Genomic DNA, 15,924 nt, shown 5'->3' with positions numbered 1-15,924 from the left:
AGCATCAGCATTTTGAATTGTCTTGGAAGGGAGCTGGGAGTTGTTTCCACAACTGTGATTTTTTTCTTTAAATTACCACCTAGCCAGAATACCTGCCGATGCACGGCTGTCACTTCAAAACAGAGGGACAGGAAATTGTATTTTGTTAGAATTGGTTATATTTCAGTTTTGCTTAGCCTTCTGTTAAGACACGGAAATCATTCGGGCCTTTCCAGTACTAGAGACTCTGCTAGAGAATCTAGAGTTTGGCTTTATTGACATCATTTTGGTAACTTTTTAATATTTCAAAACTTGTGTAAAGAAACATAATAGTGGTTGCTTGGCCACTGATTTTTTTTAGTTGTAATTATACTTTAATTGGTCACACATCCAGTGTGGCAATTAATTCCCTTTTCCCACCCCTATAAAGCATAGCTTGTGCCCAGTGTTCATCTGTGTGTGGAATGAGTTTTGTTCTGGGCGGCAGTGCACGTGCATTCTGAGTGGGGCCTTCCTGATTCAACCTAAGCAGGATCTAGAATTAAGTGAGCGGATGTGCATACCGCCTTAGAGCCCTTGGATCATGTGCACGAGTGCACACACTGCTTGTGCCAAACACTTGTATATAGTCTGAGTGCTCAAATTACAGAAGGAGTTCTGCCTTCTTAGTTCTTGTGATGCCTTCATTAGTTACTGTCTTTAGAAAGTGACAGAGAAGCATGACTTAGCTAAAATTGGAGGGTGGAATCACAGTGTAGGGCCTGTGGATTTCATTAAGGCTCCCCTAACTTTCCCCCTTGATTTGAGTACTGCTGAGAAATGGTGTGCACAGGAACCCTAAAGGGTTCGTTCGCTTATAACGTTTTTCATTGTGTGCATGCTCTCAATCTCTCTCCTTTTTTAACCAGCGAGCAAGTCAAGCATAGGGAAGCAGAATTTTTAAAGAGAGAGAGATTTTGGTCATTGGGTCAAGGCAGTTTCTGATTATATTAAGTCTCACAAAAAATCTGCCAAAGATGATCTGCAAAGCTTTCTCAGGGATCAGTCTCAGTTCACCAAGTCTCAAACAGGAAATATCACAATGTTCCTCAAACAGAAATAACACACACAGGGCACAGTACTTCACTCAATGCATAACTAATTTAAGGAATTCACTGCTGCAAGCATGATGGCTACTAGCTTTAGATGCCTTTTAAAAAATACAGGTCTATCAGTCATGATAGCAAAATATATGGAAGCAGTATTCCTCTAAAAACCAGATTTTAAACACACACGTGCACGGTATTGGCTTCTTCCCTGGATTGTGAGCATCTGGCTGGCTATTGTTGGGAATGAATGAATGATGGAATGCTGAGCTAAAAGGATTCCAGTCTAATTTAATAAAGTTCTAGCTGCCGCTTTATGATGTTATCTGTGTACGTGACACTTTACAATGAACGAGGACAGGACCTTTGATTTACATTTGGAATACGCCCTACTCCAGAAATCTGCTCCAAATTGAAGCTACTTAATAGAATATATTGAATACTGCAAGATACCTGAGGCAAGTAGCATCTGGACAATTGAATTTTGTATCCTGCATTCTGCTTTTGTAAGAGTGCAGTTTATACTAATAAATCAGTTTGCTATGATTTGTATGGGTTGCATGGAAAGTAGAAAAGGGACATGTAGTTGTTAAGACAGGGAAGAATGTCAGATCTGCTAACAACCTTTTAATCTATCTTGCTAAACAACCTTTTTTCCTTTCAATATATAAGGTATTGAAATAACAAATCATGCAACTGCAACTTTAGAAGGCAATCAGATTTTCAATAACCGGTTTGGAGGTTTATTTCTCGCCTCTGGTGTCAATGTGACAATGAAAGGTACGTTGAATTCTTCAGATTTGTAGCTTGCTGAAGTTGTTAGGATTTTTTCTTCTTCTTTGGCAAAGGGGCCAGACTAGACATCACACAGAACCAAGATTAAACCTTGGCTTTGTGCAACTTCCCCGAGGCTCAGGGGCGAGTGCTTTCCCTTCCCCAGTTCACAAACTCCTTGGAAGAATTCTACTTCCATTTGTGATTAGAAAAAAGCCATGATTGGTAGTGATGTTTGAACAAACTGATTTTGGTTTATTCTGTTCAAAGTTGCAAAACAAGCTGCGATTCAAACCAGAGTATTGAAATCTGGCTTGGATTGTGGTTTATTTTGCATCTTTGGACAGAATAAGCCAGGGTCGGTCTGTTCAGATATCGTAATCGATCCTGACTTCAACAGTGTACAAATCCAGAGTTAATCTTGGCTCCATGCGATGTCTGAACCAGCCGTGTTTCACAACTCGGTCCCTCTAGGAGCCAAGCTGTCTTTCCAAGGTTTTGTTTTTTAAAAGCTTTGTTCACAAGATACAAGAGCTACTCTCCTTTATTAAAGCAACTATGAGATTTTAAAACTTGTATGGACATACCCTTATTGAGTTGATATTTTAGTCTAAACAAAGACATTCCCTATGCATTTATTTTGAACACAGAAACCTTTATATTATGAAAAGCTTAATGAAATTTGATATCTGAAGTAACACTGTTGCTTATTTTTTTTTAAAAAAATTGAAGAAAAGTTGCTTGATTGCTTCAACAGCAGAGATGGAGAAATCTTGTTTGTACATTCAGACTGTGCAGTGTTGGGTTGAGAGGCAACTCAGGGCTTTGCAGTTCTTGAGGCAACTTGCAGTGCAGCCACCCCACCCTCCCCCGGCTTGTTGTCCTTGCCTTCGGGACAAGCCTGATGCATTTGCAACCCTGCTCTCTTCTGTCCTCCCTGGCCTCACCATCCAGGTCTGACTGGTCCTCACAGCACCACGCTTCTTCCTCACCTTCAGGGTGACTGCTGTCTCTCACTACCACTTCCCTCCGCATCAGATGTGCTAAAAGGGGAGTAGTGCAGTGGCAGGAGCCAGACACAGGCTAGAACAACAAAAGTGGGGGCAGTCCATGCTGGTATAGCAAAGGAGGTCCAAGGACAAGGGCAGACCATGTTTCCTTTGTGCTCCTTACTTATACCAGTGTGGGCTGCCTCCAGCTTCGCTGGCCCATCTCATTGTTGCAACATTTGGAAGAGTGCACGGTGGCAGAAAAACACAGGAACTGTCTGGCAAAAGTGGAGGCAGCCCAGCTGGTATAGCAGGGAGTGGCACACTCCCTTTCTGGTACGCCTGAGGTGCTTCCCACAAACTCCGCTGTTATTCCTCAGGGCAGGAGTGGGCAACGAGTGGTTCTCCCAGATGTTGCTGAACTACAACTCCCTTTACCCTCAGAATGTTGGGAGTTGTAGTCTAGCAAGATCTGGAGAGCCACATGTTCTCTACTCCCACCTGAGCCTTCACCAATAAATAGAACACTTTTCTGCAGTAGTGTTGTCAAATTCCCAGTTCTGAGGCTTTCCCCCCACTGTATGTAATCTTCTATCCAGGGAAACAAAGCATGTGCACAGGCACAGGCGTGTTGTAGCAGCACGTGCTCAGGTGTACATTGCTCTTACCATTGTGCAGCTCTGAATTTTCCTCTTTTAAAAAAACCTGCTTTGTAGTGTTTTTATAGCTTTATTGACTAGTTGAAATTATCTTGTGCCATGACCTGGTTTTAAATTTTAACTGATATTAAAAATACTGTATCTGAATTGTTAAGGGCACATTGAATAAATTTGCTGCAGTAGTAGGATTGCTACCTTGCTACCTATTTAATAAAGGGTGGCATATAATATAAATACCTAAAAATAATTCGGTGCAGCCAATGCTTGCGTTGACTGTAGCACCATGAATACACGCTTCTCTTTACTATTAGGCAAGATCTAAAGGGTAGCATATATGGTATTCCTAAGCGCTTTCCCATCCAGGCTTAACTCAGATCCAAACTGTTTAGCTTGCTAAATTGTGTGCTTCTTTACTATAGGGTTAGCTTGAATCTGACTGCACAATTACTGGAGAAAACAAGAGTGGCTGCAGTAGGGACTTGTGTTACAAAATTCCTCTCTGGGCGAAATCCTGGGGCCCATTTCAAATAATATTCAGCTGTTGGATATCTGAGGCTTTTTTTCATCCAGGCCTTGGTTCTTGTGTGATATTTCAAAATGGTACGATATACTAATATTGTGAAATCTGAATGCAATTTTATTACAGATAACAAAATAATGAACAATCAAGATGCCATTGAAAAAGCTGTCAGTAGAGGCCAGTGTCTATATAAAATATCAAGTTATACTAGCTACCCAATGCATGATTTCTATAGGTAAGTGATTGAAGCTTTCTGCAGCTTCACATGCACTTTCTGAGAAAACGCCACATTCCTGTGCTTTTAGCATTGCATTTTAAGTGGCAGTATTATAAAATGTACCTAAAGAATCTTAGCTTTGGAATGAATGTTAACTTTATTCATTGTATTCTAGATGTCACACTTGTAACACCACAGACCGCAATGCTATATGCGTAAACTGTATTAAGAAGTGCCATCAAGGACATGATGTGGAATTTATTAGACATGATAGGTATGTTGGAACAACTTTTAGACTGAAAGCTTAAGTCTTTTTCTCCAGCAGTTACTTCAAGAATCTCTCTCTTCCAGGTTTTTCTGCGACTGTGGTGCCGGAACACTGTCCAATCCTTGTACGCTAGCAGGAGAACCTACACATGATACAGATACACTATATGACTCTGCTCCTCCTATAGAATCTAATACACTGCAGCACAACTGAATTACTTTGAGAAAAAGTCCTGCCATTTTATCGTAACTGTTAATTTTTTTTGAGGAAGTTATTTGCCTATTTCTGCAGAGAAAGACTTTAAAAAATGGATGTGTAAAGTGGTGACACTATGGAGCTCAACCTACCAAAAAGAAAGTGGCAATATGTTGACTCAGGATAACAGAACTGGGCGTTTCAGCATTACTGTGTGAACAGACTGTTGAAGGGACAGACGTGGAGAAAATAAACTGCATCCTTTGTACAGATACCAACTTCCAAAAGGCTGGTGTTTCTACAAGTAGCATTGAAACGCAGTCCCATTTGCAGTAGTACTATTCTGTAGACGAGCAGCAGTCTTTGTTGCTGCCTTTGTGGACATGGGTACCAATTGCTTTTTGTAATATGGTAAAAAAAAATGTGAGCTAGCACTTCTGCATTTATTTTGATTTTTTTAACATTTATTCAGATTGAGATGATTTTAACGCTTTAATCTCATGTAGTTTTTAATTTCAAGCAAATCTTATTGTACTTGAATGTGTCCTGTTTTGTTAGCACACCTAGACTTGCTGTAACTGTACTCATGTCCCAGTATGTACGTTCTTTCTATGAAAGAGAACACTAATCTTAAATTATATCCAGCAATTTTTCTGGTATCCTTTGCAGTTAGAATTTCCCCTTTTCCCTCCCTGCTCCCATGATCTTTTCATCACCTTAAAATGTTTTAATGAGACTTCTTGGGAGATAATGCACTATAAAACAAAGTACCCATGCAACTGTTTTGCAGTTGGAGGTTTTACTATGTTTTAAAGTACACTAAGAAAGCCTCTTCAAAACAATCTGTATTTTACTCTGTTCACAGTTTTATTGAACAGTCTGGACATTACTCTTATGAACTGCTGAAAATTGCAATTTCCTGCTCTAATGAAGATGAGACAAAGTATATAGACAGCCCTATACAGTTTCATAGCTTTTTTTCCATTTATGTGTATTGGTGACAGTGGGTAATCAACAGCCTGAAAGTGTATGCATGTACCATAACATCTAGACTTAATATATTGTGGCGTATTCAATAACCATTATGTAGAAGGTAGCTAAGAATTAAAAGGGTTTAATTTCCTAGGAAAGACAATGGAAAATGGTCATTTTTAAAAAATAAAGTTTATTAGATCATTGTTGTCTGCATCCTGCCTTTGAAAAAGTTGGTGTCTGCTGTACAGGGTCTTAAACCTGAATCATGTTTACTAGCTTCTGAAGATCATCTCGGGCTACTGGTGCTCCTTCAGCTATCCAGCAAAGGTTCCTGGGAAAAGACACACACATTTTGTTCCAAATAACACATTTTACAGTTTCAAGAGTATTCAGACAGCATCCTTCCTGTCAAGTACATTTACTTTTCCTACAAGGGGGATGTGTTTGCTGCCGCTTAGTTTTTACGAACCTGAGCTTGGAGACTGCCAGACTAATTTGTGGCTCCATTTTTAAAAAAGTAGTTTGCTCTTATAGGAGCAAAGTGCTGAAACTCTAGATTCATACAAGTAGAACTTTGTACAGGAAATCAGTACCTTCATCACTTTCTCATCTACTCTAACCAAATTCAGGAGGCAGTGTTGCTAGAAGCTTAAAACAGTCCTAAAAGGCTGCTCTGACCTCTGAGATGCAGAGCGGAGGCAACAGCCACCCAACTCCTCCATTGCCCTCTAAGCCAAGGGCAGACAGAATGATGCTTCCTTGGCTAATGGACCAGAAAGGGTTCCCTTTAAAGACACAAGAGAGCTTCTCTCCCACTAGGAAACTTTTCCAGCCAAACTAGTACTACTGGTGTGCCTGATATTGGCCTTCCGTGTCCCAACTCTCCCTGCACCTCACAGATGTCTCAATATGAACCCCTCAGAGGTTCAGACCCACAGTTTGAGAACTACAGTACGTTATTTGGTTAAATGTTTGAGACTTACCTGAATGCTCTCAGGGCAAGAGTAGTTTTCTCAAAGTCTCTGGCCTTTTTGTGACCGGTCTTAATAATTTCTTCTGGAATGTCAGCAAGCTTTGCAGCATTGAATCCATAGCTTTTGGGACAAGCTCCTTTAATGAATTTGTAGAGGAAGGTGATGGTCTCTTGGCTAGGATCATCACACTCATTTTCTACCATACAGGCCTGAGGATGAATAGAAGATACCAATTAGTTGAGGGTCCCATCCATCTGGATAGTGATTCTTTGCGACATGCATAATCATGGGTTACGAATATCGCGGAATCATTACCAGATCATCATCTGTTACAGGTAAGCAACCTGTTTTTTTTTTTAATCCAGTTACTTGGTCAGCCCAACCAGTGAATGGATTATCAATTTGGCTTCTGAACCAGTGCAGAGCATCTTCCAAGTAATGGAACATTGTGAAAGGAAGGGGTCTTGTTTCACTGAGCTCCCCTACTTAAACACTCTGCAAGTCAGACAAGGTTAGAAGCTACAGCCAGAGGACCACCACCATGAAGGGAAACAAAGCATTACCTACCATATGTCCCAACCGCACAGAGGGACTGTGTGCATAATCCTCTACTAAAGAATGGTAATGCGTTGAAAACATTGTGCGACACCTGATAGTCTCTGAAAGTTCTTTGACAACTGCACTAGCAATAGCTGTTCCATCAAAAGTAGCTGTACCTCTGCCTGAAAAAAATGAGAGCTGGGTAAATGCAAGGAAGGTTGTGGCAACAGATCCACTGTGTGGCAGTTCAATCCTTGATGAAAATGGACATTTTCAAGTATCTTCCTTACAATTTTAGAGTAGTCAAGCCAAACACAACAAAGCTCAAGAACTTCCCTTAAGACCTAAATTAAAATGCAGTTATGGGATCTTCCCCATACAGCCTGAAACAAAGTACAAGCTTGTACAAGACCTTCAATTTTAGACAGGAGCAGCAACATTAAAAAAAAATATTACCAAACTCAGATACTAAAGGTTCCCACAAACCTACTGAAGGAATTTGTATGGCTGCAACAAGACTCCTTCACCACAGTGACTGAAACTGGCATGTAGCTGAGCAACTCTTAAAAACCCTGGAAGATGATTCGTGTGACACTGCTGCTCCTTGATCTCCATAAACTGCACTCAAGACTACTGACCCAGTTTCCCCAGTTAGAAGTGAGATTTTCAGGTGGTGGAAGGAAGTCTGAAAGAATTCTGAAACACATTCCTATTAGGCTACCAAAGAATAATTAAGTATGAAGATATCAGAAGAGCGTTGTGGTGAATGCAGATATGAAAGGCTGTGCTTCCAGTCACCAGATAGGAAAACCTATAGTTTGTGGTAAAGCAAACAGACACACCCCTCTAAAGGTGATGGTGGTTCAGGAGTGCTACAACTGCTGACATGCTAGCTGTGTATTTACCTGAATCCAAGACTAGGTTTTTCCCCAAGTTCATTCATGTGGCGTCCTCTTCCTTTTGGGTAAATATAGGTATAACCTGTATATTTAACCTCTTTTTTTAAAAAAGGTGTTTATCTTAAATTCAGAGACATCTTGTATTCAGATACTATAAGAGTCAAGGAGCAGCAGCCTTGGCTCTTCTAGTATAAAATTTGCACACAGCTTGGAGAGGCAGAAGCCTAATGAGGTAAAGAAAACATTTCATGCAATAGTCAATTCACATGGAATTCACTTCTACAAGGTGTGGTGACTGCTACTAGTTCAGGAGTTGGGTGGGATTTTGGTTTTTTGTTTTTTTTTAAGGTTTAAACTATTTGTGGCAGACTGGTCTACAAATGGCATCAGCCACTGTACTAAGTGGAATCTCTGTAATCATAAACAGTACACCTCTGAATGCCAGAATGGGACAGGGGATGATCATCACCCTCAGGACCTGATCTATTATTATGACAAATCAAAGCTATTTAGCAATCTTGGAGAACCAGGAAGGATTGCTCCTAACAGATTTTCTCTAGTATACTATCCAAAAGTGTCTATTTAACACTCCTTGTTACCAAAGAACACACACACTAATAAAGTACAATAGTACTGTGTTCCTTCAATACAGCTGGAAATATTTTTGCAGCTACACAATCCACAAAGTTCTCAGCAGTATTCTGGAGCGCCACAGGCTAGGCCTCATGGAAATGCTTTATTAATGCTGCAAGTGTACATGCTACACTGCATTTCTCCATACTTAGGCCAGATTTAAATGCAAGAGAGATAAACGAGTATTTACACACATAGCAATGAATGCACCTGCTGCCCTTAACGGCTTGTGCATGCCCTGCTAACTAGTGATCTGCAGCCTGGGCAGGTGCTGCTCTGCATGCTTAATGGCTGAAAGCCTGACAAACAGGATACTGATGTGTGCAATACAGATTAAGTGCATCCCCATGGACCCAGCTGTTCAGTTTACCCCCACTCCCACCCGTCCCAAGAAGGTTTCCTGCTGCCCCTCACCATTTAGTTTAGAATCAAACAGGAGACAGTCCTAAAGCCAGTCTTTTCCTGTCTCGTAAGCAAAAAAAAGAATTGGCCTCTTTAAATCACATCTCAGCACTGCTCTATGGAGGCAGCTGACATGGCCATATGACACCGCTGTCTTTATGGCAATATGGCCATCTGATTTGAAAAAGCGTTCTATGTAGCTTAAATACCTAGTTCATCCATAAGAACAAGGGAATGTTCTGTTGCATGCTGAAGTATACTTGAAGTCTCGCTCAGCTCAACAAAAAACGTACTCTCCCCTGAAAGGGAAAAAGAAGACAGGATGTCAGAATATGGAAATAAGCCATCCTACTAAAGGCATCAATGGTTCTGTAGGAACAGCAGTCATTAACAGATTAAGGTTGATGGCATTAAGGTCAAGTTACCATGTTCATCCTCACGGCCACTTTGTATATACAGGTGAACCTCACCATTCGCGGATCTAACATGCGTGGTTACGAGCATCTTCAGTCAGGTAATTGACGCCTGACCTCAGCATACACGGAAAGAAACACGGTTCACAAGGGGTTAATTCTGTGGGTTGGGGTGGCTAGAAATGATCTCGGAGGTCATTCCTGGCCACCATTTTGAAGAGAATCATTTTTTAGCTTGTTTGTTTAAACCCCCCCCAGCAAATTTTCATGAGAAAACCTAGATTTGGAATGGGGGGGCACATTGCTGAACAACTGGAGACCCCTAGATCATGGTAGGGCACTTCCCCATTTCTAGGGCCCTTTCCCCCATTTTCACAGCCTTTAGGAACGTAATCCCGAGTCCCACTGCCTTAATGACTTTGTATCTGTGGTGGTAGCAGAGAATGGAACCCCTACATATACTGGGGTTCACCTGAACCAACATTATCTAAACAGAGACTGGTCTACTAGTTTGTAATCCTGGTTTGGAGGAGAAGTGCTGAGTGAAACCCTATACAGTCTTCGAAGACTACAGTTTAGAGATCGAAATTAAGTCATCGTGTTAAATGGAAACTGAGTTTCAGAGAATAAAACATTTTTTTAAGCCACATTTTAGAATTAAATGAATACACACACTGCTATGGTTTTATTGTGCTGTTAAAGTAGTTAGCTGCCCTCATGAATCAGTAGGATTAGGAAGTGGAATAATTTTTTTCAATAAAAAGTTTATCATATTTATATACATCTCTAGGCGGTGTCCTCCCTCCAAGCTCAACACTCTAGTTACTGTAGCACACTAGTTGATGGTAACCCAACATTATCTTCAAAAGCAACTTTTAATTTTGTAAATGCATTTCCATTTTTTAAAAGTTACATAAAATCTGTTCTTATTCAGTGTTTTGCCTTTTAAATACTTAAGTTTCATACACCTCTTATTACTGTTATAAGCCAATACTTACAAGATCTATATGTACATAGGAACATCAGAACATAGGAAGCTGCTATATACTGAGTGAGTCCACTGGTCTATCTAGCTCAGTATTGTCTTCACAGACTAGCAGCGGCTTCTCCAAGGTTGCAGACAGGAATCTCTCTCAGCCCTATCTTGGAGATGCCAGGGAGGGAACTTGGAACCTAAATGTTCTTCTCAGAGCGGCTCCATCCCCTAAGGGGAATATCTTACAGTGCTCACACATCGTCTCCCATTCATATGCAACCTGGGCAGACCCTGCTTAGCTAAGGGGACAAGTCATGCTTGCTACCACAAGACAAGCTCTCCTCCCATGTGCAACACTCCCAATGGCCAACCTGAAAATGGAGCATTGGTTCACTTACTGTGAAGGCTTCTGATTGCTGGAGTCAAGAAAATCTTGATGGATTATACCCCTCACATGCTCCTAGACTGGACTATGTAAATTAGCTTGAAGAACAGAAGCCTCTAGAGCCTGAAGGGGATAACCCCACCTCCAGTTCTTTCAGGCCAAGTTAGAAAGGTATGACTGCAAACAACATGTTCCAAGAAATGTATAAACAGAACACACAGATAAAATGTATAAACAACCAGAAAGAAATGGTGTCTCATAATACATGAAGAGCAACAGCAAGCGTTCCTCCAAAAGAATTGTCTTGTAAGGTTCTTGCAGCATAACCCTGAGGCACTTGCGACCAATATATTAAAACCAACGGTGATAGACGGTGTGATACCCCAGGAGCAGATGTGCTAAGCCGGGAAAGCAGAGATGTCTTTAACTGCAGCAACCAGAAGCAGTCTTCACGGTAAGTGAACCAATGCTCCATTCTCAGTTGCTGGGGTCAAGGACATCTCGATGGGACATACCACAGCTTGTACATCACCGAGGGACGGAGCGCTTCTGGCTACTCCTGGGGAAGAACCTGTTGTAGCACCCTTCTTCCAAAGGCCACTTGGGCGGAGGCATACGTGTCTATTCTATAATGCCTTATAAAAATTGATGGGATTCTTCCACATAGCTGCCTTACAGATTTCCTGTACTGGTACATTTGTAGAGAAAGCGGTTGATACAGCTACCGCCCTTGTGGAATGTGCCACTATTTTTGTAGGTGGATGCAGATGCTGTGTCTTCATACGCCAGCGCTATACGCGCTCTGATCCATCTGGCGATGGCTACTGAAAACGCTGGCTTTTCCATTGATCCGGGTAGGAAGAATACAAACATGGAGTCTGTAGTGCTGAAAAATGCCGTCCGCTTTACATAGATTTTAAGGCAGCGCCTAACGTCTAACTTGTACCATGCTTTTTCCCTTTGATGGTTAGGATGTAGATAGACAGAATAACAGTAGAAAAACATCTTGCGATTGATGAAAAGGAGAAGTGATCTTAGGACAAACAAATGGGTCGGGTATAAGACGCAGAGTCTTTTGTGAATATTTATTTATTTATTCAATTTCTATACTGCCCTTCCAAAAATGGCTCAAATTACACAGAGAAATAATAAATAAAGAAGACAGCTCCCTTTACCCAAAGGGCTCACAATCTAAAAAGAAACATCAGATAGACACCAGCAACAGTCACTGGAGGTACTGTGCTGGGGGTGGATAGGGCCAGTTACTCTCCCCGCGCTCAATAAAGAGAATCACCATGTTAAAAGGTGCCTATGCACTATGACTTGTGTACTGACAAGTAGGGATGTGCATGGAACCACGGAGGCGTGGTCTGGCACTGAGGGGAGTGTCGCTTTAAGGGCGGGGGGGTAGTACTTACCCCTCCCGCCGCTCATTCCCCTCCGGCGCTCGACTTTAAGGAAACGTTTTTGGCCCCCATTGTTGTCTGCAAAACTCTGAGCAAGTAGAAGCTGGCGCCACGCATGCGCCCGTCGCGGTGCGCACACAGCAACAACGAGTGCGCACGCTACAACGGGCACATGCGTGGCACCAGCTTCTACTTGCTCAGAGTTTTGCAGACAACGATGGGGTCGGGGCGGCAGGGAGGAACCCTGCCACCCCCAAAACTTTTCCTTAAAGTTGAGTGGCGGAGGGGGATGAGCTGCGGGAGGAGTAAGTACTACCCCACCGCCCTTAAAGCAACACTCCCTCCACCACCAGAATTCCGGACCGGTCCAGAGGCCTTCTGCATGGCTCCGGACTGGTTCGGGCACACCACTACTGACAAGGCTTGTAGTTCTGACATGTTTTTTGCCAAGGTAACTGCCACTAAGAATGCCAGTTTAAACGTTAATCTTATTGGAATGGATTTTAGTGGTTCGAAAGGTGGGAATTGTAAGGCCTTCAACACAGTGCCCAAGTTCCAAGAGGGGAGACGGTGTGCTGTCGGCGGTGACAGAAGTGTAGCTCCTCTGAGGAACCTCTTCAGGTGAGGATGTGAATTCATAGCCCTCACCAAAACGCCCGAGATGAGGCCCACCACGGATGCTACTTGTCTTTTCAATGTATTAGGCTTGTGGAATGGGCCCCAGAACGGGGCCACCAATATCACTTCTGCTTGTAGCATCTGGATTTGCCTCAGTACCCTTGCCAACAGCAGAGTTGGCGGAAACACGTATAGGACACCCTCAGGCCAATCTGCTGACAGGGTGCTTGCGTCCTCCACTGGTTTGCATGGAAACCTGGATATGAATCTTGGTAGCTGGGCATTTCACGGTGTAGCAAACAGGCCTAACACTGGTCTCTCCAATCGTTGAGCTACTTGGTGAAATACCCTCCTGTTCAAGGCCCATTCTCCTGGTATCAAGTCCCCTTGGCTGAGCCAGTTGGCCAGTTAATTTAGATCCCCTTTCACATGATGTGCCGATAGAGATGTAAGGTGTAATTCCACCCAGCTCATTAGTAGAACTGCTTCTGCACGCAGAGCTTTCAATCACATGCCTCCTTGTCTGTTTACATGGGCCTGTGCTGTCATGTTGTCCGTTCTGATCAGTACATTGCAACCCTGCAGTTTCTACTGAAATGCGCTCAGAGCGAAACGCATAACCCTGAGCTCTAGCCAGATTATGCTGTGTCTTTCCTTGCTTATGGCCCACTTCCTTTGTGCCAAGCGTTGAAGGCAATGCCCCCCACCCACCCCAGCCCCTGGTGCTGGTGTCTGTCATTACTATAATTTTCGGTGGGTCCAGAAATTGCTTTCCTCTCAGCAGATTTTGTGGCGATAGCCATCACTGAAGGGAGTGATGTACCTGGGATGACAGTGGCAGTAGCAAACACCTCTTGCTGACTATGGCTTTTTAAAAAAGGAAGGAAAAACCATTGGAGCTCTTTTGAGGTGGAATCTTGCCCATGGAACAGCTTCCAACATTGCCACCATCAATCCCAGGAGCCTTGCTAATGAGAGTAGCAGTACTGTTGGAGCGGCAAGCACCTCTGACTTCCATGATCACTTTGTACCTGTCCTGGGGCAAGAACAGTCAGTCCTGCACCGTGTCTGTCTATCACCTAGATCCTGTAGTCTGTGTGATGGAATTAGCTGGCTTTTCTTGAGGTTCACTAAGAACCCATGTTCCAGCAACATTTGTAGTGTCCTCTGGAGGTCTGTTTCTGCTACTTCCTTGGATGGTGACTGGATTAAAATATCGTCTAGGAATGCGAAGATCCAAATCCCCTGAAGATGGTAGCCATCAGGGTTGCCAATACCTGTGTAAAGACCTGGGAGGCTGACGACAGGCCAAACAGGAGTGCTGCATACTGGTAATGTCTTCTTGCATACTTGAACCTGAGGAGAGATCAGCTGTTGGGGTGTATTGGCACATGGAAGTACACCTCCTTCAGGTCTACAGAAGAGATAAAGTCTAGGTGGTGGAGCGCCTCTGCTACTGATCTGAGGGATTCTATATGGAATCTTTTGCACCTGACCCACCTGTTCAAATGCTTTAAATCCACCATGGCTCTTCTGGAACCATCCTTTTTGAGAACAAGATAGAATAGACTCCCCTTCCATTCTGTCTGAAAGGAACAGTTTCCACTGCACCTATCTCCTCAACACGTAGAATTTGCTTTTGCAACTAAGTGCTTGGAAATAGAGCAAGAGCATGGGGTTGGCAGGAATCTGTGGGAGGGAAAGGCATCCAACTTTATCTTGTTGCCGTTTTGTATTAAGGTGAGGACCCACCTGTCTGGTATGGATTTCTCCCATGCATGAAAGAAGTCCGACAGGTGGCCGCCCCCAGCCTGGCATGTCCGAAGTCATGGCTGGGTTTTTTTGTTTTTGCTCTTGGCAAAGGTTTGTCTGTTGTTCCCAATGCTTTTGGTCTGGAAATTTTGTCAGTTCATATTTCCACGCTGAGGTCTGAATTCCCTATCCCGGCCCCTCCATTGCTGCCCCTGGACTTTGGAATGCGCTCCCTGTTGAAATAAGAGTCTCCCCATCTCTGGCAACTTTTAAAAGGGCACTGAAGACACACTTATTCACCCAGGCTTTTAATTAGATTTATGGTTTTAAATTTTTAATGTTGGTTTTAAATGACTTTAAAGTTTACATGATTTTAATTGTTTAATTGATTTGGTTTTGATTTTAATTGTTTTGTTTTTATTTTGATGTAAACCACCCTGACCCATTTTGGAAGGGTGGTATATAATTCAAAATGAACAATAAATAAAATAAAATAAGAGGGCTGGTAGCTCCAAAAGGGTTAAAAGGTCATTTAGATGCTGGCTTGTCCGATTTACATGGCGCTGATGGCATGGTCTTTCTCTTATCCTTGGACTCTACAAGGACGTCCTTAAGTGCTTCCTCACCAAACAGCTTTGTGCTGTCATAGGGTACAGCAGTCAAGCTTGTCTTACAATTTGAATCCACCTGCCAGCTTTTTAGCCAGAGGTGTCTCCTGCCGACCACCAATGCAGCAAATGGTCTTGCGGAAAATCTGAGAGTCTAGCATGGCATCTGCTACAAAGGCCTGAGCCTTCTGGATCTTAAGCAATTTCTGCCTCATTTTAACTGGATGAGGGTCACTGAGTAAGTAATCAACCCACAGTAAGGATGCCCTAGCCACCACTGCCACAGAAGAGCGTTTTGCCAAAGAAGAGTCATCATGCACTCTCCTAAAGGAAATGCCCGCCTTTTTGTCAGAGGAATCTTTCAGTGTTGCCTCCCCATCCCTCAGGAGTAAAGATCCTGACTCCAATTGCAGCACTGGTGCATCCGTGTTTGGGTTTTTTTAAAAGTCTGAGGTCTCCTGTAAAAAGGAGTAATAACGATTCACCACCGCCACTGGTTTCCTGTTGGCCGCTGGCAGGAGCCATTCTTGTTTTATTGCCTCAGGTAAAACATTCTGGCATTGATAGTAACATATAGCTGGGCTTAGTCCTAAAGAATACTAAGTCCCCCCTTTGCTGCCTGGGTAGATTCTGGCATTACTTTTGATTGCAAACCAA

At 42.8% G+C, this 15,924-nt stretch overlaps 2 protein-coding genes across 4 annotated transcripts in view; one reads left to right on the top strand and one right to left on the bottom strand.

The window, feature by feature from the left end:
- Positions 1-5,864, top strand: part of FBXO11 (F-box protein 11) — a 142,871-nt gene extending 137,007 nt beyond the window's left edge. The window contains exons 20-23 of the mRNA XM_053243955.1: positions 1,737-1,844; positions 4,133-4,241; positions 4,399-4,497; positions 4,575-5,864. Coding sequence (XP_053099930.1) covers positions 1,737-1,844; positions 4,133-4,241; positions 4,399-4,497; positions 4,575-4,704 — 446 coding nt within the window. The 3' untranslated portion in view covers positions 4,705-5,864. The remainder of the gene's footprint in view (positions 1-1,736; positions 1,845-4,132; positions 4,242-4,398; positions 4,498-4,574) is intronic.
- MSH6 (mutS homolog 6) overlaps positions 5,832-15,924 on the bottom strand; it is a 47,500-nt gene continuing 37,407 nt past the window's right edge. For 2 of the 3 annotated variants that reach the window (XM_053243925.1, XM_053243934.1), the window contains exons 7-10: positions 9,319-9,408; positions 7,203-7,357; positions 6,645-6,844; positions 5,832-5,992 (exon numbers count right to left, since the gene is read on the bottom strand). In XM_053243925.1, the coding sequence (XP_053099900.1) occupies positions 5,914-5,992; positions 6,645-6,844; positions 7,203-7,357; positions 9,319-9,408 (524 nt within the window). In that variant the 3' untranslated portion in view covers positions 5,832-5,913. The other variant, XM_053243944.1, reaches the window with a different exon arrangement.

This window comes from Hemicordylus capensis, chromosome 1, assembly GCF_027244095.1.
Source record: "Hemicordylus capensis ecotype Gifberg chromosome 1, rHemCap1.1.pri, whole genome shotgun sequence".
Lineage (NCBI taxonomy): Eukaryota > Metazoa > Chordata > Lepidosauria > Squamata > Cordylidae > Hemicordylus > Hemicordylus capensis.
This window is presented reverse-complemented; position numbering and strand designations above follow the sequence as displayed.